Below are 25138 nucleotides of genomic sequence, written 5' to 3' on the forward strand. Positions count from 1 at the left end.
ACTGTAAGCGGGCAGCAGTGTTTGCAACGATGAAGAGCCCTGCTAATGAAATGCAAAGTTTCTCCAGGGTCCAAAATAAATGATGAGGCTGGTGGCACTAACTAGGTGTATTGCTTCCCTAAGTCATGCGGCGTTGAGATGAAGCCCGCTATTAAATTATTTTCTGCATGTGGCTCACATATGCTTAAAATCTGCATGCCAAATGGAAGCTGGAAATACCTGAGATGAATTAGAAGGCAGTTATGAAGTAGACTCTTTGCAAAGGAATTTTCAGTCTCTGATACTTGGTTACATTAGATTATTCAACCTCTCTTTTCTGTCAGTGCAAATGAGATCATAACTCACGTGTGCATAAAAGCAAATGGGTGGTTTAGATCTAAAAATGCTCAGCTGCCTAACTTTGATTTATAGTAAAGACAGACATAGAAATGATTAATTCCAGTGTCTTGGGAATTACATTTAAGTATTAACAAAATTAGGCAAATTATGCCTCAGCCTCTGAGTGCATCAAGGTACGCACGCAGTCTTGCTGTTTGATCATGGGATGGGGAGATAAATGTCAGAATCAGGCTCCATGCCAAAGTTGAGCAATTTGTAGAAGGGGGATGACAATTTTGGAAATGACTAGCACCATTGACTAGCACCAAATGACTCTCACATTTGTGAGATCAAATCTTTATCAACCAACTTCAGGTCCCCAGAAATGTCCTTGCGTTGTTGCACAATGAGATTATTCTTCCTTTAGAATAAGTAGAGGATCCAATGTATCTTTTAAATTAGCGAAGAGATGCACTTGGCTGTACTGGCCCAGGATGTGGGGGAAGAGAGAGTCCTGATCGAGTGTGTGAATTTACTCTTAAGCTTTGGCTGTCACAGTAAAGTGGCATCAGCCTGCATGGAGAGCGCTTACTGAGGAGCACTTGAATTTTTGCTAAAGTATCAGTGTTGCCATTTAGTCCAAAGATAGTAAATGGATGAAGGTATTAGAATTTTACGACTGGGTTTGGTAGGATTTGGTATTTCCTTCTTGCTGATGACGTTCATTGCCTTAAGAGAGATGTAGAAAGAATGAAAAAATGAACTTCTGTTGAAACGTGAAGGCTTATAAAAATAGGATAGCATTAACTCAGTCTTTTTTCTGCTGATACTAAAGAAAAAAGGTGAAGTTTATGAATCTGGGTAACTCGTGGAAGTCTTATCTTAGAACAAGGGACAGTGTTTCTTCTGGTTCTCGGTACAAGGTTGGATGTTGCTCTTTGGGTTTTTTGGCCTGTCTTGAAATTAGAGCTGGGCTCAGGAAAGTTCGGAGGCGGCCGTTCCTGCCGCAGGTTCTCCTGGCATCCCAGCTCTTGCAGAGGAGCATCGTTAATGGCCCTGTTGATCGCAAGGGACCTCAGCTACTTTTTGTCAAACTGCAGTAGACTCGCAGCAGGAAAACAGCCTTTTTCAGGATATCGCTTATACAAGCCTTTAAGCAGCAACGTCTGATCTTATGAGTTACATCCATTTCTCTCCACGTTGGTCTGAACTTTTCCATTTTGGAGCAAGTTACTGCTGTCTTGCTGGTTCTTTGTGTACCTCAACACAACAGGGGCTGAAGGAGTTGGAAGTAGTGCTGTAATTTAAAATAATCACAGCTGTCAATGCATATGCTAATTTCTATTATCACGGATCTTCCAGAGCTGCTACATATATAAATTGTAGTTTTTAAGGTTTCAAATGTATTCGTAGACTGGGAGGAGGTTGGGCTGTAGTTTATGTCTTAGGAAATATACAGACGGAGTGGCTCCGAAATGAAGGAAGAAGCCTCATCTCTGCATGTGTGCTGCATTCTGAAAAGAAAGCAGAACATTTTATACTCAGAGATGGTTGAACCAGTGTGTTTGTGCTCAAGGATTAAACCAGGATGCTTGTGACATAGCATGTAATGGCTTGCATAACATGTAATGAAGAAATTGAAGCTGAGTCTCTGGGTGCATCATGCTGAGTAAGAGGCTTGTTCTACACGAAACTGTCATATTAAATTCTTGTCGTGATTCCAGAGCCCTTTGATTCCTAAATCTTTTGGAGGAGACTAATCTGAAATCAAAGTGAAGTTGCTTGGGGTTTGCATGCCAGAAGTGGTCACATTTGAAAAAGTTCAGTGAACCTGCAGAGGGAGGTTGAAATTAGTTGCTTCACTACAAAGCTTACAGCTAACATACCTGCTGATTTGCTTTTTGCTTTGATTCTTCAGGCTCTGCCTTCTTGCCACCTTCTGAGTTGTTTTCAAAATGCATAAATCTTATGGATGAGCATGTCCTGGTTTCAGTCTGTTTAGTAAAAAAAAAAAAAAAAAGTAAACCAGTCTACACTGGTAAAACAAACATGAGCTTACATACCAAGGACATGGAAAGACTGTGGTTTTTTTCTTCTGCCTTGTCCTTTGTGCAGTCATTTCCCTCTGTGAAGGTGTATATCGTGCTTTACTCTCCTGATTTACCAACATTTGACCTCCCTTTGTACCAAGGTAAATGGAAATGGTTCCTTTCAAGTTCTTCTGAGTAGATACTGAGGGCTCCTGCCTTGATCCTTGTAAGATGACTCTGCTCCTTTGAAACCACTGGAGCAATGCCAGGAATCCAGCCTGTTATCCCTGCTGAATGTCAGCTGCCTTCTCTATTTTGATATTGGCATTTTGGGGGGCTTTGACCCATAATATCGTGCAATATTAAGTGCAAATGGGAACATTTCCAGCGGTTAAATTCTGCCCTTACGTATCCCCTTCAAGCTTTGTGTAGGCTCTTGAAGAACTGGGGACGTGCTTTTTGGTCCAGTCAAAATAAAATGCCCTGGGTAGCCATGGCCCATGTATAACCGTGTAGATGGCCCTGTGTGAAAGCTGATCTGTTGTTACTTTATATTTACAGTGTTCTGTCTCCTGTGGAAGGGGCCAAAAGCACCGCAATGTGTACTGTTTGTCAAAGGAAGGCAGGCATATAGAAGAAGATTATTGCAAGCACCTTGCTAAGCCCAATATGCAAAAGAAATGCAGAGGGGGCAGATGTCCGAAGTGGAAAGCAGGAGATTGGGGACAGGTGAGACACGTTGTATACCCTTTTGCACCCTTTGATATTCTTCCTCCATCCAATTGGTTAGAAGCTGGTTTCCCCATCGCTTCTGTCCTCTTGAATTTTTCAAGGGTAAAAGTTTTGGGCCAGATCCTCAGGTGGCGTAAAACAGTGTAGCTTCATGGATAGCAGTGGAGCAGCACTGATTAGTACCAGCTGAAAACACGGCAACTTGCTTTTAGTATCTAACTGAAAGCAAATTCCTTAGTATATACTCCACTATTTATTCTTGGTTTTAATGTTGTTGTTATTTAAATATGTCACTTCACAAGCAAAATCTGCCTTAGCTTTGAGAAATCTGAAATTAATTTTATTATCGGCTTCCTGGGAAAGCCTAAAGAACAATCTGAGCTGTTGATTAAAAATGCTTTTCACTACCTTTTGTTTCTTAACAAGCTCATCAGTTAATTTTGCTTCATTAAAAAGTCAGACACTGATGCATAGAGCAGAGGCTGCTGGAAATGTGAAAGTGCTTGGGAGTTATTAAGCATCTTGTTTGCTGAAAGCATAGCTTGAATCCTTGTTTTCCTGAAAATAATGTCTTTGTCATCACCTTGAATTTGCTGCATCACTTTTTTATCTCTGAACCTCGCTTTTCCCTCTACCTCATTAGTGTGCTAATCAGCAGAATTATTGAAAATCCCAGACTAAATGAACTGTTACTTGTAAAACATCATGTTCTCTTGCGGTCTGTCTTCCAAATTAAGGTACAAAACACCAGTTCTCACTGTATGCGAGTTCCCTGAAAGATAAACCATTAACATCGCTACAGGCACCCATGCAAATGTTAGGACTAGGACAGCATACTCTTGTTTAATATCGACTATTAAAAAAGACAATAAACCCATTGATGTCCTATGATTGTTTTCAGACTTGTATTTTTTTTTTAATGCTTATCTTTGAATTAATAAGATAGCAGTATTTGCCATTACGGGTGTAAAGGGCTAAATGTGCATTCACCATGGAGGTTCAGTTGCTGAGGCCCTTTATCCAAGGTATGGCTGGGAGCACCCAGGTAGCCCTGTGAAATGCACAGTACTGCTCCCATCTTGGAAATTAAATCAATATTATTACCTTTATTACCTGCAGGACTGAACCCTCAATTTTATACAGGAAGTTAGACTGAAAAGAAACGCCAGGCCATTAGACAGTCTTGTCATATCTGATTTGCACCTTATTTAAAGTGACTGCTCCTGAAAGCAATTTTTTACAGCTAATAATTGTAAACATAATAATGTAATGGTCTGTTGATTGCGTTAAAATACACTAATGTTAATTGATAAAAGTGTTTTAAAATTCCCAACATTCCACCGCATGAACGGAGTTAATTTTATGCAAGTGGAGAGAGAAACCCAAGTTAATAGGAGGATGAGGTGATTTATGGCCTGAGGTAATCTCTTGTGACTAGGCAATTAAGGAATATTTGTATGCTAACGATAAGACTAAGAATAGGCAGCACATTTCCAGCGTTCAGGGTGGCTCCGCAGCCCAGGTCCCTGATGCTGTACGGGCTCAGCCAGCCGGCATCTTGCTTGGGGGAAAAAAAATGAAGGGGTAGAAATACCCATTCTGCCGTATCGAACTGGGCTTTTTAAAGCCACATGAAATACTCTGACACGGCTCCCTTGCTCCTGATCCTCACTCATGCTGGCAGCATCGCTTTGCCGGTAAAAGATGAAAAGCGGGGGCTGTCAGTAGTTCGGAGCACCGCCGTGGCCGCCCCTGCCAGAGGTGTGCAGAGCTTGCACAGCTTTGTAGGAGATCGAACGCCTTAGAGCCAAGGTGGATTTCGGTGCTGAACTTCTCATTAAGACTATGAAACAGGCAGGGGTTCGGCACTCTGAATGCCCAGAGGTCAGGATCTAAATGGGCATGGAAGCTCCGTGTCACCTTCCCCATCATCGGTGACACTGCTGAAAACAGGGAGCCGCAATCAGCTTGCACTTAGATACCATCAAAAAAGCTTTCTGAAGGTCTAATTGCCTCCGAAAGATAATCCCGCAGCTGAGCTGCTTTGAGCTGCCTGCCTTTTGTCCTGGGTAAACCAGCAAAAGTCTGCGTGAGAAATAAGGCAAGATTTTCCCATAAAAGCGCATCCTCCTTGTCACCGCATACGCACCGGACCTGTTGCATCTGACTTTTGGTTTTCTTTTCTTTTCCTCTTGGGAAAAGGAATGTTTAAAAAAATCAGGATTAAAAAATACAGGAATGGTTAAAAATGAATGCCAGTCAATAGCTGGCTAAGCTGGTGTTCTGCTACCAGGTTTTTTTCTCCATGGATGTTTTGTATTCAGAGGCCGCGTAATTCTTTGCTAGATTGTTATGAATCCACTTTCCCACAGCAAAGCATTCTTAATATATCTGTAATAATCAGAAGGGAAGAAAAAAGGCTTTTTCTCCAAGTTTTAAATGTGCCTGTGTCTGCACTGAAATGTCAGATTTAATGTGTTTGCATCTCCTAAGTACTATCAATTATGGCCATTTACCTTTCGCTTAGCAAAAATACCAATATTTGTTCTGCTGTCCGGTATTTACGTATTTCAGCTACAGGCTGAAATCCAGCCCTGTCTAAAAACACAGGTAGAAGCATCAGGCAGAGCTTCTCCTTATCCAAGCTGGCACTCGGCAGTTTGGTGATGGACTTTCTCAGTGGAGAAAGAAGCGCTCCTTGGAAAACCCATAGACTCTATAGAAAGGACAAACGGGCTGCCTGGCTCGTGGCATCCCATAGGGGAATATATAAGTACAGCAAAAGTTGGCTGCCCCAAAATTGAGTATCTTCTGGCAGTGTTAGCCAGCTGTATTTCCCTAAGGTAACTGGTATACTGGATTAAAATAGCCAGGATGAAAATGGTGTAAAAACTCACCTTTTCTTGCCCCTGTAATAGAGCATAATGGTGTTATTTTGAAGCCAGAGATAAATCCAGCCACAGCAGTATTGGTGCTGCAGTGGGGGCAGCAGGAGGAGATGCCTCAATCTGCCGGGAAAATTCCCGTGGCCCCAACTCCCCCACCATTGCCCATTGCACAATCCTCCTCTGACTGGGCTCATCTGCAGCTTCACCTTCTCGGCCAGGGCCACGCTGGTGTTCCTTTCTCCCGTGCTGTGGCTGCATCGCACTGTGGCCACCGAGGGCACTTGGGAAGCCCGTTCAGCTCGGAAGAGCCTCCCCTATGTACACTCTTGTAATTAGCCCAAGGAAAAGCTCTTTTCTTGCTTGCTTACAGGAGGGGGGTTCAAATCTCTGCCAAGGGACAGTCCGGGACACAGCAGCACTGGTCTGGGATCCTGGGGGGGGGGGGGTCTCACTCCCCCGCTGTGAGTCCTCCCATGGATTCAGTTGGGGTGCAGCATTTATCCTCATGGCCTTATGCGGGGACAAAGTTTCACCCCAGGCACGCAGTGAAATGAGTCAAAGGCTTTGCCCGGTGGCCCGGCACGGCCAGGGACCAGCCTCCTCCACCCCGAGCCTGCTCTCTGGGCTCTCACAGCCCCCCCGTGAAAAGAGCCGTGGGATGGCTTGCTCTCCCTTATCATAACATTCCCGAGCACGTGTTTTTTAGGTGGGTGATAAATGCAAACCAAAAGGCATGTTAGAGCATGGTATGCATCCTGGTGTATATGTTTCTCCAAGTTTGTTGCCATTATTCAGTTTAACTGTCCCCTATGGAACGCGTAGGACAAACAGCCCTGTTAATCACAGGGAGGCAGTGCAGCAGATGGGAAACATTTGCATCTCCAGCGACAGAAACCTCACTGCTACTTCCAAAAGTGACACACAGAAAATCCCCACCCTCTTACACGTATCTGAAGCCAGGCGAATATTCACAGTCAGCTTTTCTCTGGTCCCCTTGGCTTTATGGGACGTTGGGATAGTAAAGCAAACGGAGCGTTACAGAGGAATACTCTGCAGAAGAGAGAATTGCTTCCCCGTCAGGCACTTCTTAATTCCCTGCCTTAACAAGTCTAGCTTTTATGGGTATTGCAATAACGGGCTGTAAACTTGTTTTCTTAGTTCCTGATGTATTAATAAGGTTGCTTATATTAATTGTTAACTCAGCAAAAGGCTAATTGTAATAGCCATGTTTTAAATGCATACCTTTGATTTTTACATGCTTTCTTCTATAAATGCAAATTCTTTCTATTCCAAATCTATATCGTATACTTTAAGATCTAGCAAAGAAAAATCCATACCAGAGGGACATTAAGTACTGCTAAACATGTTACAGTGTGCAGTCACAACAATAAGAAATGTTGTGTGAAGGAAAGAGCAAGCTGTTAAAAGCATTGTAGTGTAGATAATAACTTGAAGATGTCTGAGAAACGGAGAAATTCAGGCTTTTCTTGCTGTGCCTTGAAGTGGGGAGAAATGTGCCCACAGTGTAATGAAGGAAATGCGAAACGCAGTTAATTTAAAAGAGACATTTATTTTCACAAGCTAACAGTATGCCCTGGCTTGTGTGCACGCGCGTGTTTAGATACACGCTGAAAGAAACCCCAGCTGTGTCATACCTTTGCCTCTCTACTGCTGCAGACTTTCTTCTATATCATTCGAGCTCGCTTTTCATTAAAGTCCACTCCAGTGACACTTGCGGCATTGGAGATATTTTGAACTACTACTTTTTCGAGCCGAGTGCCTGAGAAGTAACAGGCAGAGCCTTGCCGCCTCTGGCGCGTTGCGATGGTTTAGCAGTGCCGCTTTCTCCAGAGGTTTTTTTGCAATATAAATCCTGTCCGGGAAATCCTGACCCCACTGAAGCCAACGGCAAAGCTTCCCGCTGGCTTCAGCAGAGCAGGGATTTCAGCCTGTCTGCTCTGCCCTTGCAAAATTTTCCCCTCGTGCGATGAAAAGCCGTCACCGGGAAGTTTAAACGCCGGCGTTAGAGCGTTGCTATTGCTGCCGTTGAGCCCAGAGCAGAGGGTGAACATCAAAAACTTACCGTGACGGCTGCGACGGGGACCGCCACTCACCTTTTGTCCCTTCCTCCAGTGCTCGGTGTCCTGCGGCCGGGGCGTCCAGCGCCGCACCGTGCACTGCCACGGCGGCACCCCGAAGGCAACCGAGGAGGCAGAGTGTGACCCGGCCGGCCGGCCCCCTCCACAGCGGGACTGCCACCTCCCCGAGTGCCCCACGCACCGCTGGGCAGCCGGCGAATGGCAAGCGGTAAGCGGGGACCCCCCCCACCTCTGCCCTCCCCCGGGGTCACGTCACTTGTGCTCTCAAGCGTGCAGCGTGGGATGATGTGGGATGATGCTGGAGATGGGGGGCTGCCGAGGCTGGAGATCGCTGCCTGAGGGTGGGGGTTCCCACCGAGTGGGGGTTTGGGGTTGGAAAAAAAAAAAAACCAACAACCAAAACCAGAGGAAGGGCTTGTATGTGCTGGCTGGAAGGGGGAGCTGAGGAATAGCTCATTAGAGTTAATGTATTGCTTTGTGCTGTCCCATGTTTGGCTGGGACCTATGCAAACGTTGAGCAGGTTTTGGGTAGTGGGGATTTGGGTCTATTCCCGGAGGCTGAGCCTCGTGCCTCTGGGTTTGGAAGAATTGGGGAACATCGTTAATTCCCCTTTTCCTGCCCTATTACCCCAGCTCCTGACAGCTCTCTCCTTCCGCTGAGCTCCCCATCCGTGCTTTTTGCCAAGCCATGAGCAGTGCTGAGATGAGATCTCCCATGGGAGACGGTGCTTTTCTGAGTGACCGGGACCAGTGCTCACCAAAATCAGCTCCTTAGGCTGGAGTGAGGGAATAAAGCTTCTGCTCTGGTGGCTCAGGGAGCGACTCCAACTCACCTGCAGTGTGGACGATGGCTGGCCCCGAGCCTGGTGGGTGGCAGGAGGACAAGGGGACACTGGGCAGGAGGAAGGGGTCCAAGAGGAGCCCTCCCATGGGCTGCGCACAGGGTGCTGTGTCAGGCTTCCAGTGCACGACAGGTTTTGGCAGAGAGAGTTCAGACCAGGCACCAAAATTATTTTCATTCTGGTTTTGTTCCATTTTTAGCTATCCCTGGGTGAAAAAGTCCTGCCCCAGTTCTCCTCCATCCCCATCCCACTGTCCCAGGCTTTTCCCTGTAGTGTGGGGACTGCCAGCCTTGGAAATGGGAAAGGCGATGGAGCTGCCAGCTCTGGGGAGCTGACTCCTGTCTCACAGCCCACAGAAGAGGCCAGCACTCCTATGGAGAGGATGTCCTCATCACACAGGGAGAAGGGGAATGCCTGACATGGGCCATCCATGGGGATGCAGGGGATGGAGAGGGGCAGAAGATCCCCAGCCCTCAGGTCCATCATCCTCCCTGCAAAACCATTGCTGTCCCCAGTGGCAAGGCAGCAGGGGCTCAATCCTGCACCCTTTGAACAGCAAAAGTCTCACTGGCTTTAGAGGTGCGTGATCCTGGTCACCCTGATGCCTGCAGTGCTCAGCTCTGGGGAGCAGGATAAATGTTAGTCAAACGGGGGCCCAGCTTTCATTGGCAGTCAGGCTGCTTTCATATTGCTTCTGCATGGCCCAGGGAGGTCTCGAAGGGGACGAAATGGGTCGAGGTCCCTTCCCCTGTTGAGATGGTCTGAAGAGCCCATGGTATCAATGCAAACCGGGGCCACCTGCTCCGCTAACAGGAGATGGAGAGGCACCACATCCATAAAGGCTAGTTCCAGAGCCTGCCTTTATTGTGTCACTGAAAAAAAAGACAAAAAGAAAGAAAAAAAGCAGGGGTATAGGAAAAGAAAATTTACTGATGAGAGAAAAAACATCTCACGCATGCAGAGGCTGTGCAACTTTGCTGCTGCAGCAAGAAAAAAATTCAAGGTCAAGGCAGCGTGTGCTTTGCTCTCATCTGTCCTTCCCCACGAGCTCGTCCTTGGCTCATGACTGCACAGAGCACCCCAGACTGCAAACAACCAGGGGTGTGACATTATCTAATATCCCTCTGCCTGTGGTACCTGCGCCTGACAGGGATGGTACAAACCAGTTTAGCTTCCTTTCTCCAGTCTTGGCGGTGCTGGGAAGTTATAATGGGTTTATAATCTGATGTAACGCGGCCACGAGTACAAGAGGCTGGAGGGGACCTTGCCCCATTCCCACCTGCCAGGGAGCCGAGGTGATGGGAAGCAGCAGGAGGCAAAGCCGAGCTGAGCACGCCGTGGTACCTGGTGGAAACATCCCAGCCTGGAAAAGAAACATCCAAGCAGCTGAGGGAGCTCTAGCAAGTTCCTTGCAATGAACTTTTGTTTTTACAGAACTTTTTTAAATTTCTTCAGCTAATAAATTTACAGGCAGCAAAGTAGGTCACCAAACAGCATGCGGTTGCAGTCCTTACGCAACGGTGTAATTAGCCCTGAAAAACCTAGACTCTGACCCCATCCTTTCACCCTCTTTCCCTTATTTTTGCAACTTTTCAAACCAGTGGTGAGAGACCCCTGCCTGCTCCCACCCTGTCAAGCCCTCGGTGGGAGGTAGATGCTGATATTTTCTATGGAGATACTTGGTTTTCCCCAGGGGAGCTTTGCTAGGGGAGTGGCCTGGAAGTTTCCTCACCCATAAATACCCATTAATAGAAACACGCAGGAGATGCCCAATGTGAGCTTGCCCCTTTGGCTGACTGCAAGCAGTTCTTCTGCGCACTTCTTACTTTGTTCTGATGTACCCAGCGAAAAAAAGTAATAGCACCTTCTCCCCAGCCATAAGTGCGGGCTGCATGTTATTTATAGTGAAGAGGCACAGATTGCATTAGTATTCTCGGAGCGGAGAACAGCAATGAACCCTAATCGACTTGAAAGGCGGGATGTAAAATAACATCCCAGAACTGTCTTGTTCTTGATTTCTTATCTTTAAAGGAATCTGTCGAGAGGGGTTTTTTTTAATTGTTCGTTTTTGTTGATGTTTGGAAAAAAGTTGGTCTTGCCAATGAAAAGGAATAGGGAACTTATTGGAAACCGTTTATTGCTCTGTTGGTGTATCACCATTAATTAGCTGTTCTCAGTGCCCACACCAGGGGGAAGAAAGTCAATAGAAAGGGCCTTGCTAATGTCAAAGTAAAACTCAGACCAGAGCCACAAAGAAAAAAAGGAAAATTGGGAGAGAGAATGGTTGGTTTTTTTAATATGAACCTCTGTGAAAGGACAATGCACAGCTCTGGAAGCTGCAATTCAATTCTTGAATCTTTGACATTTGCCGTTTGGGGAAAAATTGTGCCATCCTTGCCTGATTTGGATTGCAGTTACCCAAGGCTTGTTTGAAGTGTTCGTGGTGTGCAGTTTCATTTCATCTCTCTGTCAGATTTTGATTTGAGAAAAAAAAAAAAAAAAGAAAGCAAACAATGAATGCTTTCGCAAAGCAATGCCTTTGGGGTTTTTTTAATTATTATTATTACTCTTCTAAAATGGTTGCAGAAATGCTTGAAATGGTCCTTAATTTGAACTGCCAGGAAAATAGTTCAAGATTTGGGAAATGAGGCAAAAGAGACAAAAATTGTCAAATGCCTGACCTGTTTTTCAGCTCTTGCTATTAATGGCTGTTATCCCCTGGCCCTGCTGTTTTATATGAGATTTAGATCAGTCATGAACACGAGATTTCATACAAAATCTATCACCATATTAAAATGAAAAATAGCCTTTTCATGCTAGCTGAACTGTCCACCTTCTATGTGAATAATGTTTTATAACCTTGGGGTGGCTGATTGGAACCTCTGCAGTGTTTCTCTCTGATTTTGTTTTATGATGGTCTCACTGTTTTTAAGCCATATTTAATAACTCACTGGGATTGTTTTAATTGCCATTTATCCCCAAAAATACAAATAATCAAACATTAATTTACTGATGACGACAAAATCACAGAGCTGGCTCAGGTTTATTTGGCCAAACAACTGTTATTTGCAGAGAAACCCAAAGCAGGCTGGCATGAGTTTGCGAGTGTCAAATCTCTCATCAGCGACTAATGATTTTAAATGAGGATGGGTTTTTGATATGATAGCTCTTCACAGCCAATGTCAGAAGATGCATTGATGGCATAGAGATCGTTCACCCTCCCAAAATTAAGCGTGAGCCAATGTACTTTGCAAATTCAGGCTTAAGTATACATTAAAGGGAGGAGATGCAATCAGCCTTGTTTCTTCTTACTCACTGCAAGGTGCCTCCCTTGGCCGTGAGCGCGGAAGGCTGGAACGATTCACCCTGCGCTGGTGACCACATGCTGGGTTGGCCTACGCCAAACCAGAGACAAGGGGAGCGCTGAGCATCCCGTGGCCCCGCTCCCACTGCGCTGGGGAGTCCCTCCTTAGGAGGGAACAGGAAAGTCGGGGTCCACGCGGCCCCTGAAAGCTTCCCCGCTCAGGGAAGCTACGTGACGATGGAGCATTAGTGATGCCTTATTCACATGCGATAACCCCCTTTCGGATTTTACTTATATAATAGGGAGATATCAGAGAAGGGCAAATACAGTACAGTTTGTTTGCTCTCTGGGGAAATCACACTCCAGCAAATTCCTCCAGCCCCTATAGGATCGCTGTGTTTCGGCACAGACCTAGAAGGAGCTTCCACTCCAAGGACTTAAAGAAAGAGAGTAAATAAGGTTGAAAGCACACGAAGCCCTTGGGGTCTTCTGGCAGACTGCAGATTTTGCAATGTTGACTGTTGCCTAAGAGCTCCTAAGTTATTCCTTCAGAATAAATGCTGCTTTGTGGGGCTGCCTCTCCTTCCCCGTCCCCCTCCACTTTGCTCAGTTTCTAAATATTTACGATGAACATGATGTTGTGCTCACCGCGGCTCTCCTAGTTCAATGCTCCTGCCACGGGTTCGTCTGTTTTTTTCAGAGTTCTCACATAATTCGCAATGTTGGTTCTGACAGCTAATTACTTGGGTGCCTGACAGTGCCCGCTTTTCACAATTAGGTGAACCCACTAAGATCTTGCTAATTGTGGGCCGGCCAGGAGAGAAGGATCTGCTTCAGGGAGGCTGGAAACGATGTTCGGAGGGTGAGACTCTAACTAGATTAAACTGGCACGGTCCTGCGAGCCTAGGTGACTTCAAACGGTGTTTCTGTACAGAGAGGGATGGTGTGATTGAGTGTTTTATCCTTTTCCTCAGGGGAAGACATTTCCTGCATGTTATATAAAATGATTATTTTCATGCATTTTTCTCCTTGCTAATCCGGTTAGTTGAAAGTGTTAGAAGTCCATTACAGGCGATAACTTTAAGAAAATGGGGTTTTACCCAGACAGCTGCTCTTAACGCTGATTTATTTTGTTTTATGTGTGTTTTGTAAGATGTGCTCTGAGCATAGACCTGCTCCCAGTAGCACAGCCTCGCAGCCGGCCTGGTTTTCCCAAGAAGAGCAGAGAAAGAACCGAGTCCTTAAAGTCTCCAGAAGCCCCTGGGGAGCGGTTGTGCTCAGCTGTCAGGGGTTACTCTTGATATCGGTCAGGGCAGTGTTTAAAAGAGGATAAACCCGTAGGGCACCCTCCGCTGCAGTGGTTGCAGAGATGTGTCCCCATGTCGTGATGGCAGGGGCCGCGGAAGGGGCTCCCCCCAGCACCAGCCACAGCCAAGGGTGCCATGGTGTGTATCTTGTAAGGGGGATGGCTGGATTGTCATTCTCCAAGCAGTTGTGTTCACTAGGGGCTGAAATGATGGGGGGTTGGCCCTTTTCTTTCCCTCTTGCCCCATCTCCTGGCCCAGCATGCCCACATCTGCATCTCTTGGTCCCATCACAGCTGGACCCCACATCCACCCCATCCCAATACTTGCTCCCTCAGGTTCTCCTCTCTCCCTACACCTATGACTTGGCTTGGTACCTCCAGAAGATGGGAGCAATTTGTCACTGGATGCTCCCACAGCCCCTGGCACAGCGAGGCCCTGGTCTCGAATTTGTCCCCAGGTGATACCCATGAGAGATGCCAACACGGGGTACGGGGCCATCCGCTCACTGGGGATGGTGAAAGGAGGGCTCGCTTGCTTTGTAGGTGCAGATTAATTTGCTGAAGTCGCTCGTGGGTTGCATGAGCTGTTGTTTCTTGCAAACAGTGCATGAAGACGTGCGGGGAGGCGTCTCGGTACCGCAAGGTGGTCTGCGTGGATGAGAACAAGCAGGTGCAGAACAGCGGCTACTGCGACGCCAGCAAACGCCCCCCTGAAATCGAGAGCTGCGGGCTGCCACCCTGCGAGTACGTCTGGATCACCGGGGAGTGGTCAGAGGTGAGTTCCCATCCCCACGCGGGGACCGTGCCGCTCAGCACCGGACCACCCTCTCCTTCTCTCGCCGCCGGCCTCGCTGAGATATTGCAACCCAAATCAACAGTGGCAGGGCAGTGCTGCGTGGTTTAATTATTATTTTTGGGTTTGTCTCTCTGCGCAATTTCCCTGCTGCAGGGAAAGGAGCAGGGCTGTAGGAGAAGACCAGGATATTAAAGACTAAACGCCAGCGTGCTCAGAGTCCTAGCTAATATCTAGAGGCAATTTTCTTCCACAGCACATCGCGTTCAGCAGACACCCTCTTTGAATCTGTGCCATTTCATTTCATTTATTTATTTATTTTATTTTATCCCCATTCTCTGCCGGGAAGCCCTGGGGCCCCCTGAGCTGTTCAAGAGTCCGGGTGAGCATCCTGGGGGAAAGGCGAACCTGGATGTGACCATGGGGACACGTCCTTCCTCGGTGCCATCTTTGGCAGGAGCGAGGACCTGGCAGGAGCGAAGGCAGCAGGTTCACCCTCGTGGCTGGGAGAGGGTTCAGCAAGGAAAATAATGAGTTTTCTTTGCAGCGGGTGCTGAATGCGGGAGGACCCGGGCTAATCTCAGCCTGTTTCCTTCTGCGGCGAGTGAAGGATCACTCTCCACTTGGAGGAACAGCAGAGGGAAATGACAGGGCAGCTGCTGACACAGCACTGATTAAAAAGAAAGAACAAGAAAAGGGAAACAGGAAAACATGCCAGGACTGAGGGGGAGGAGAGACAAGCCACCCGAGATAGCGCAGGAGGGAGAAATGTGGAGAGAAGAGAATTTCTCGGAGCAGCCTGGTCTGCGGGGTAGTTTCCTAAGAGAAATATTAGGGTGCCTGTGAAGCTGGAGCCCTGGTTGCCCACACACCTTCTATCTGTTCCCACCACCCATCAGCCTCTGGGAGTGCTCAGGCCCGTGAAGACGAGGAGGTGGGCGAGGGCTTGTGGAGCTGGCGCTCAGCTCGCCCCGGCTCCCACTTGGCCTTTTGGTGAGGAGGGCAGAAGCACTGTTTGTCCTCTAGTAACAAGGAAAATCTTCCCTTTCTTCCAGTTCCTGCCAAGTACCTGCAATTCGGGGTCAATCTTGACCATTTTCTGTCACTGTGCATACCATGGCAAAAAAAAAAAAAAAAAAAAAAAAGATAAAGAAGAAAATCCAAATAATAGAAGCATTTCTGAGTTCTCAAGGATCTTCTGCTCCTTTCTTTGCCCTTGGGGAGAGATAACTTGTGCCCAGGAGCCAACCTGGAGCAGGAGGTCCTGGAGCAATATAGGGAGGAATTTTTGAGGGTGCTCAAACACAGTGTTGGGTGCCAGCCCACTTGTAGCCACTCACAATACTCGTGGTTGGCTTAAGTAGTTACTAGTGATCCCTTGGAGCAGCTTGCTATGTTAAAAGCTGGTAAGCTTGCTTTTCCTCCCCGTTTTGGGCAGCTTTCCCAAAGAGTTCGGTGCTGACTGGCATTTCCTCTGCCTGCAGTGCTCCGTCACGTGTGGGAAGGGATACAGGCAGCGCCTGGTGTCCTGCAGCGAGATTTACACCGGGAAGGACCACTACGAGTATGGGTACCAGAACACGGTCAACTGTCCTGGCACGCAGCCGCCCAACATCCAGCCCTGCTACCTCGGGGAGTGCCCCGTCTCGGCGTCCTGGCGCGTCGGCAACTGGGGAAGCGTAAGTTTGGCAAACTCCATCTTTTAACTGAAAAAATTGGAGCAAACGTCTTTTTCTTTGTGCGGGGGACACAGTCCCAAGGTTTTGCAAGGGAACGTTTGAGAGCTGCATAAATTAACACAGCAAACACCCTCGTGCAGCGGCAGCCCCGGTGTGTGTAGGGCTCCTGCTCCAGACTGAACCCCATCGTATGGGGGAGTCCCAGCAGCCACGAGTAGAGTCATCATCATGAAAATGTGATTGTAGCCAAAATTTGTGGCAGTGTTGAGGGTCCTGCTGAATGTTTACTCAGAAAGTGGGGTCATTGCCAAAAAAAGGGGGGTTTCAATCTGCCTTGTGCTAGAGTAGAGGGAGTGATGGTTAGTTGGCAGCTGGGCTTGATCCTACTTGCTCGTGTGTGTGAGCAAGACTTGGGAGCCACCAATAGGCCAAAACACTGGCAATTCTAGCCTAAAAAGGAATTTTCTTTCTTTTTCTTTCCCCCCCTTCCTTCTTACGATGCTGGGACAGGGCAGGGGAAAAAACTTTGCCTTCTGCTAAAGTTATTTGTGTTGAGCCTTTTTTTAAGCCTGAACTACAAGATGGAATTTTAGTTAAGGTGATAACATTTCACTTCTTTGGGCTTCTGACATTCTTTGAAATGTGATGTTTCTCCCATAAATTTGATTTATTAACCCAGCTCAGGCATTTGTAGGAATTTGTCAAACCTTTACAAGGCAACAAGGGTCAAGCCAAGCAAAATGTAGTGGAAGCTGTCTCAGTAAATGGCAGAGCCGTTTGAAACCTAAGTTCCTCCTGCCCCATAAGAAGCCTCAGATCCTCCCTGCAAGTCAGGGCAGAGGAGCTACAGCAGAGAGCTCAGCCTCAATTAACTGGTATTTTCCCAAAGAATTTCAGTGCAAAATGTCCGACTCATTAATACATTTCATTGCAAAGAGTATCCATTTCAGAGAGCAAGACCTTTCTCCTCACTTTGGGCTACTGCATCTCCCAGTGACTACAAAGTGCCATGACCCTTCTCATGTCTCATTTTCAAAGGGACTTAATGTAAAACACTATCACCTTTGATGGACACAGAGTCCTGTGTCCTTAGTTAAATTTTATGGATTTGGACCAGATACAGTGTAAGCACCAAGACTGAACACTTTGCAGGATTGGGGCCTTTGCTGCTGTCTCTTGATATAAGGGAAATGGGCTGACTCTGGTCCTCTGGAGCCCAGAAACCCTTGAGATGAAGTATGAATCTCTGCTTGTGTCTCTCAGTGCTCCGTCACCTGTGGAGTTGGAGTCATGCACCGGTCGGTGCAGTGTTTGACGAACACTGACCAGGTCAGCAGCTTGTGCCACGCGGATCTGAAACCCGAAGAGAGGAGGACATGCCACAACGTGCATGACTGTAAGTCTGCAGATTTGCACCTTCCTTTGCCTTTCTCGTGGCTTCAGCATCTGTTCCCATCAAACTCCTAGAGATGTGCAGTAGTTCCAAGCATTGGGAGCCATCCAGCTAAGCACTAAGGCGCTTCAGGGAGACCTCTTAAAAATAAACAAGGTGGTTTGATGCTTTAGGTGCTTCACAGTGTTACAAAAGAAATTTTGATGTACAGTTGCTCAGTGACTACAAGTATTTCTATTTTGTTTCAGGTGAATTGCCAAGGAGTTGCAAAGACGTTAAAAATCTCAAAGGTGTCACTGAAGATGGCGAATATTTCCTTCAAGTCAAAGGAAAGACGTTAAAGGTGCATTTCAGCAACAGACTGATAGTTAATGCCTTTCCAAAAGGCGCAAGAGGACCCTGCGTGTGCTCTTCGCTTCCACTCCTGCATTTTCTACCCTGAGTTTTCTCGGCCATCCCTTTGCACGTGATACCTGACAAAATTCTGGCTTCTCTCTCTCAGGTGTATTGCTCTGGGATGCAGACTGACAGCCCAAAGGAGTACGTGACCCTTGTAAATGGGTATGCAGAGAATTTTTCAGAAGTGTATGGATACAGGTAAGAAATCCCTTAATCCTGAGCTTTGTGATATTTTTGTTTTCCATGGCAATATTTTCCGGTCATGAGTAGAAAGGGTTTTCTTTTGATTTAGATTGCATAACCCGACTGAATGTCCGTATAACGGGAGCAGACGAGAAGACTGCCAGTGTAGGAAAGATTACACAGCAGCTGGGTTTTCCACCTTCAGCAAAGTAAGGCTGGACCTGAACACTATGCAAATAATAAGTGAGTAAAAACAGGGCCTTGCCATTAAAAAAAACTGTTTATTTTACAGAAATATAGCTGTAACTACAAACAAGCAGTAGTACTCTAGTGAGCAATGCTTTACACTTAGAAACTGCAACTTGAATACATCAGAGATGCTCATACTATTTCTCTGTAATAAGGACATGAGGAGAAACTTCTTTACTTTGAGGGTGGCAGAGCACTGGAATAGGCTGCCCAGGGAGGTGGTGGAGTCTTCTTCTCTGGAGACATTCAAAACCCACCTGGACAAGTTCCTGTGCAACCTGCTCTAGATGGACCTGCTTTGGCAGGGCGGTTGGACTGGATGATCTCCAGAGGTCCCTTCCAACCCCATGTGATTCTGTGATTCTGTAATATGGGAAAATATTAAGATAGTCACTGGTGCATCTGCCACGCAGGATGAATATTTGTATGCTCCCAGCAGGCCAGTGTATTTTTTGAAGGATTTTATTTCATTTGATCCCCTGTTTTCAGACTGGACTCAGACAGCTTCACCAGGGAGGAGCTGGACCCCGTTTTACACACAGATGTGTCAGGACATCCCAGTGCAGGGTCTCTGCTGGGATCGGGATGCTGTTCCCTCAGGGCTGGGGCAGAGGAGCCTCTTGGTAGAGCCTGGCCATGGGGAAATAACTTGTGTGGAGAGTGATGGAGGTGGGGCCACGGATTTGCAGGGGAGGAGGGGACTGTAGCCGTGCAGTATAAGTGATGCCCTGTATCTCTTGTCATCCATGGGAGCTGGAAGCCTTCCTGCTGCCAGAGAGCCCACAGCATCCCATAGGGATACAGTTTCAGTCACCCTGACTCCAAGGATGCTATCGGTTTCCAGCAAATGTCTTAAAAATACAACGTATTGTTGGGGGTTCATTCAGTAAATAGCGGAGATTTTTTTAGCAAATCAAAATCCTTCCTTGTAAAGTGACTCTTTATCTGATAGGGGGTTTTTATCACTTAATTTTCAAGCCATGATTCCTCCCACTCTATCAATCTGTAAAAAGCTAGTAATAGTCTGTAAAAGCTCCTAGGTAAAGATCTCAAAGGAACCACCCTTGGGGAATTTGATACCAGCTCCCTTTGAATTTCAAAAGGAACTGAGCACCTATCTCTCTCAGGCAGGAGCTATCTCACATCCCCATCTAAATGAGTCTCGATTACTTCGGATCCCTCCAGAGCAAAATGTCCCAATTCCCTTTGAAAGCCCGACCCCTGGGCTGGGCAGCCAGGAGAGCACAGAGAGGGTTGTTTGCCTTTTTTCAGAAGTGGGGTTTAGGAGGTTCCTGAAAGTGGGGCGTTTTCTGATAGAGAAAACCCAAGTCATGGGTTCGAGTTTTGCTGTTATTTATACCTAGGCCCTAAATCACCAATGTACTTGAACCAAGCTGTAAATGTTGAGCGTGTGAGTGCCCTGTTAAATTCAGTGCTCACATACCGGGAGTCACATGTGGGATGAATTGGGGATTTAGTATTAAAAATCCAACAGATGAGGTCTTGACTTTCAAGATTAATGTTTGAAACCAGCTTTAGTGAATTTAAACATTAGCCGAGAGAATGTTTACATTTATTTTGTCTCTCTCCTTGCCTCTTTCTTTCCGTGTTATTCACCAACTGTTCTCCACAGCGACCGATTTACAGTTTGCACGGACACATGATGGACGACCTGTTCCTTATGCCACTGCTGGGGACTGCTACAGTGCAGCCAAATGCCCGCAGGTATTTGACAATAGCATTTCATAGGAATTGGTGCCATTTGTTACGTTCAGGCCCTCTATTAATTACTGCTGATCACATCAGCCCAACTCCAGTGAGCGTCACATTCTCATCTCAGCGGTCGGAAACTTCTCCTTTTGTCTGTGCAGAAAGCATTCTCCATTTTCTATATGGGAAAATGTCAGGTTATTATCAGACCATTGTTGGTACTGACTCAGGGACATTCCCCAGGACCTCAGATAGTTGACAGTAAAGGAGAAAAGAAAGAAGAAATAAGTTGTGGGAGAATGGCTGGTCTTTGCATGTGTAGCTGAAGGTAGGAGGATGGGTCCATGGCAGAGCTTGGTAGAAATGCTGGGCAGGCAGAGCAGTAGTGGATCAGGCCATCAGGATGCCCTGGGACCCTGCCTCTGTGCTCTGCACAGTCTCGTATCCACTGAAACGAGGGTGCAAGAAGATGGGTGAGAGAACCCCTCTGGGTGGAGAAGGCAGCAGACAGACAGCAGAACTCCTGCCAAGCCAGCTCAGGGGGGAGATGCCCAAGAAGGAGAGGAGAGAGCCTTTGCAGGGCAGGAATAGGTCGGGTTTCTGCCACTGGACTGATGGAGCCCACCCATCAGAGACCACTATGGTACCTGCCAGCTGCTGCCCCACCGTCCCCATGCCCTGCTGCTTATCTTCACAGCAGCCCAGTGAGACCACCACTCACTCCACTTCAGGGCTGGGAAAAAAGTGATGAAATGAAGGCAATGCCTGTACATCAGGACAAATCCAGGCTGTCTCAGCACCGCAAGGTGCCTGGCCATGAAAGCACAGAGCTGGGCACAGGCTAAGTCACATCTTCAGTAGGTTTGGGAGGCAATGCAGGATGTTTACCCCAGTTGCTTGGAAGAAATATGCTTTTTTGAAAGTCTTTGGTAGACTAATTACCATTGTGCTACAGGTGGCTTCCTCTGTGTCCCCAGCACACCTAGTTTTTGTGGAGCTGGGGGATGATAACTGGTATGTTTGGATAGTCCAAGGTGTTGAGTGGAACTTACTCACAAAGGCTATTAAGTACGGAGTCACAGCAACAGACGGCAGAGTGCAAAGCTCTCCAACTCTTCCCTCCCTACTTTCAGAGCTGACACTTTTCCGCACAGCTCAGAGGCTTAGGGATTGACTTCTTACCTCGGGAAGGCTCATGAATGTTAATACCCATCCACCTGACCCAGACAGTTTGCTCCTTGCAGAAAATCAACGTTCCCAAGGCAGCAAGTGCAGGGAGCAAAGCTAACAGCCATCTGGTACTGCACGGCTGTGCTGGGCTGCGGGTCAGCCCAGGAATGTGGCCAAAGGATCCCTCCTTGGGTCCAGAAATAGGCAGGGCTGGGGTCTGCCTTGGGGGGTGGGGGCATCTCCATTGGATGCAGACGTAGCCCTTAATTTTCTGTCCATTTTGTGCATTTTGAGACAGGTTGGAATGAAGTGAAGGACGTTTTTAAGAAATAAATAAATGAAAGAGTTTTGATTTTACTGAAGTCTGCGGGAAGAAAAAAAAAAAAAAAGCCCAGTGGAAAATAAGGAAAATCAGGACAAGTGTGCCCTCTCCAGTTGAGGAGGGAGCAGTGAGAGCAGCTGCAGCGCGTCCCTGGGGTACCTTTCCCATCAGCTGCTGGAGCACGTCAGGCTCTGCAGTTTGTCATGGAAAAGCCAAGAATGCCCTCAGCCGGCAAACGGTGAAAAAGCAGTGTAAAACCGAGAAAAAAAGCAGCGTAAAACCCAAGATAAAGCCCCTCCTTCCTTGCAGCCACCAACAAGAAGAAAATTCCTAGCCCAATACATGCTGTGCTTTGTACAATATGTGCTAATCACTATCAGAGCAATGGAAAAAATTGAAAACATTGCTGGCAGGATCCTGCTAGAAAAGTGAGATGGCGGCGAAAGCACAGTATTTGGGGGTAACCAGGCTTGTCTGCTTGTTTTTTAGGGTCGCTTCAGCGTAGACCTTTATGGGACAGGCCTGTCCTTAACGGGAACGGCAAAGTGGCTCTCGCAAGGGAATTACGCAGTGTCGGAAATTCAAAAATCCCCAGTAAGTTGTAATTTTAATTATGGTTATTCTTGCTCTTGAGAACTTTGTAATTGTTGTCTTTCATGGCAACATCTTCCAAGGAGAGACTAACAAAAATCTGACATCAGAAAGGAAGTGTTTCCCGTAATTGTATGTGAGGTGGGGGGGACCCTAGCAGGTTTAACTTGATTTGAGTTATTGCAATTAATTAGTGAGCCTGCTTAACCGTGAAGCTGCAAACGCTGCATGCTGTGGGGCAGACAAGTCCCTAATTAGTTGTCTGAGGTGTCCAGCAGGGAGTGTGGATGACAGGCAGGCAGGACCGGGGTGCGTGGGGTCAGGGCTGCAGAGCAGGGCTGGACGTGCCGGAGAGGGTCCGGGTGCCAGGCGAGTGTGCCCCGAGTAGGAGTTGTTCCCAAAACGTGGCTGATAAAGTGTGGAGGACATGGACCTTCCCAATGGGCTGGGTTTAACTCCTTGGGAGACCCCCAAGTCACCACAGCTCTGGGGATGGCTTTTTTGCCCGTTACTTCATGTGAGTCATCCCGATTGCCCCTGTTAAAACTCTCCTAAGAAGGTCACCGTAATCATTTCACAAAAAGCAATTTGCAAAATATCCTCTCCTGTACTGCTATAGGTCTCCTTGGCTCTGGGGACCACGAGCCTCATCAGTGCTTGGGCTCTGAAAGGAGAATTAAATGCTCCTGATCCAACCATGCTGCAGCAAAGCATCTTCCAGTGCAGGTAGAAGGGGACCAGCACAGCCCACCTATGTTAGTTCTGGCAGGTGCTTTGCTATTCTTCTCCCCTTCAAAAAGGAGAAACCTGGGCAGATGACTTTGGGGTTGCAGAGAGCAGACACCATCACGGCTGGCAGAATTAAAACAAACTTTAAGGGACAGGGGGTGTAAGAGACAACTCTTACCTCCATCACTCGGTGGCATCTGTCAAGCGCTGTTCCAAGGGTGTAATTGCCTGCAGGAGCAGAAAAGAGAAAGGCATAGTGAGAAGAGATGATAGCAGCCTGCTGCAATCACAGATCAATAGTGTCAAGGGCAGGATGGAGCTCGTTTAAAAATAAATGCTTTGTGCAAGCTTGTCCTGCACTTAAGTCCAATTTTCTGGTAATTGAGGGTTGAATTCCCCTCAAGGACTGTCTGTCCATTGTAATGACCAAAAGGAGAAAGACTCTGCAGAGGTGCGATAAGGAAGGCCAGATGGATTAATCTCCGAACTCAAGACCGGAGTTGCACCATGCTTGCCGGGCTCTCCTGGAGACCAGCCCAACCCCAGGACCACTCTGCATCTTCCTTTGTCTCTTCTTGCTGTGGAAATGCAGAGCTGAGAGGGGGTGGCACTTTAGCAAGTGGCGTAGCCTTACCTCATCCCTTTCCTTCTTGTCTTGGCTCTGGAGCCGCTCCAGGCCTTTCCCTTCCAAATGGATGTTTCTGCCTACAAATATCCTTCCTGTGCCCTTCACGTGCTCAGGCACAACTGAGGAGCTGTTGTTGTCTAGATGGGTTTTTGCTCTTGCCTGAGCCAAGTTTTCCACTCATTACAGTAAGTTATTCACCGTGGGGCAAATTGGAGAAAGCACATACCCTTGAGATCTCCCTCCAAATGGCCTTCTCCTTGGGCATCTCTCAGTGTAATAAATCAAAGCTACCCTTTCTTATTTGTGTTCACCATCTGACCTGGTAGCACTAAAGGGAATTGCATTTGCATACATTTAAATACAATGATGATTTCATAGATTTATTTAGGCATAATTTGTTTTCCTTCCAAAACATTTTCTATTAAAAACCCTGGCTACAGTATCCCAGATCTGGCCCTTTCACAGCACAGAATTCCTGAGCCCTTACGTGAGGTGTTATTTCTGATTTTGCCTGCAGGATGGTACCAAAGTAGTAGGAAAATGCGGCGGTTACTGCGGGAAGTGTACTCCATCATCTGGAACAGGCCTCGATGTTCAGGTGTTATAGCGATGGTGAGTTCCCAGCTGCTTCTGCTGGGGAAATCATCCCCAAAACATCCTGAAGGAGCTGATCAGGCCACGCTTGTAAAAGCACTTGCCACTGAGTGCACCGGTGGCAGCCACCCACCCCACGCAGCATCCAGGGAGCGATGGGATCCTGGGTTCCCGGTCCTCGCTTCCCCCGGTAACCCTGATGGGTATAACACTGTCAACTGGAAATGCACTTCCCACCCGCTTTGGCTCCGCTCTTGTGCCCATCTCTCTACTTAACAGTTTTCAGGGGCGAAGAGGATGATCTGACTCTAATGTGCCCCTCGTCTGTATTTCCCAGGTTCTCCTAGAGCGACCAGCGGCGAGGAGACAGATGAAGGATAGCGATGCAATACCTCTGCCTTCCACTTTTTTATCTGTTTATGTGTGTATATAGATCGCATATTCTTAATGTACAGTATAATATTTATGTTTGGAATTATTTATTTTGATTTAATATTTTTGTACGTAAAATCATTATATTAAGGCTGCTTTTACTATTTTTATTTTTTATTGTTAAAACCTGCAGTCAAACCACTGCATTTTGCGTACTCTACATTATATGTAGCATTATGACAAGTGATACTTTATTGTCACTGTATTCAGTTGTTTACTTTCAATCAGTAATTTTCCTTCAGTTATGGGCTGCTTTGGCCCTCTACGGTGCTACACAATCTGCATAGGGGTATTTTTGGCATTTCAATCTGTCTTTATGTAAGGAACATAGACAAGATGTGCTTAAATTTTATTTTAGGGATTAGGCCGACAGCACTCAAGGAAAACATGACAATGAATACAGTGCTAGTTGCATTAGCAATCTTTATCTTTTAGGTATGTTTTGAATTTCACATGACCTCTGTGGCCAGTGCTAAAAGCACTGGTTTGGTGCTAACGTGATATTTATTAATGCTCTGTAGTTTTAATTAATCCAGTGCCTTTATCAGTGAAAAAGGGAAGAAAGCAGAAAAGAATTGTCAGGCGATTCAAACCAATTAAGATTTACCCCAGGTTTAGGAAAATTCCTGCAGATGGATCTTCAGCTCGAGCCCCTTATTTTTGCAGGTCTCCGAAGCGAACTCGCTTTTTAAAAAAACACATGTATTTGTCTCCTGATTGCATGTGCCTCTGTGCTTCCTGGCTCCA

General features: G+C 46.8%; 1 protein-coding gene across 2 annotated transcripts in view; it reads left to right on the forward strand.

Moving 5' to 3' along the window:
• Positions 1-23972, forward strand: part of ADAMTS9 (ADAM metallopeptidase with thrombospondin type 1 motif 9) — an 80882-nt gene extending 56910 nt beyond the window's left edge. For both annotated transcript variants that reach the window (XM_074152669.1, XM_074152670.1), the window contains 11 exons: positions 2910-3077; positions 8102-8275; positions 14124-14294; positions 15797-15991; positions 17255-17387; positions 17633-17727; positions 17887-17981; positions 18076-18209; positions 19849-19940; positions 21907-22011; positions 23883-23972. In XM_074152669.1, coding sequence (XP_074008770.1) covers positions 2910-3077; positions 8102-8275; positions 14124-14294; positions 15797-15991; positions 17255-17387; positions 17633-17727; positions 17887-17981; positions 18076-18209; positions 19849-19940; positions 21907-22011; positions 23883-23972 — 1452 coding nt within the window. The remainder of the gene's footprint in view (positions 1-2909; positions 3078-8101; positions 8276-14123; positions 14295-15796; positions 15992-17254; positions 17388-17632; positions 17728-17886; positions 17982-18075; positions 18210-19848; positions 19941-21906; positions 22012-23882) is intronic.
• The last annotated feature ends 1166 nt before the right edge of the window (positions 23973-25138 follow it).

This window comes from Numenius arquata, chromosome 8, assembly GCF_964106895.1.
Source record: "Numenius arquata chromosome 8, bNumArq3.hap1.1, whole genome shotgun sequence".
Lineage (NCBI taxonomy): Eukaryota > Metazoa > Chordata > Aves > Charadriiformes > Scolopacidae > Numenius > Numenius arquata.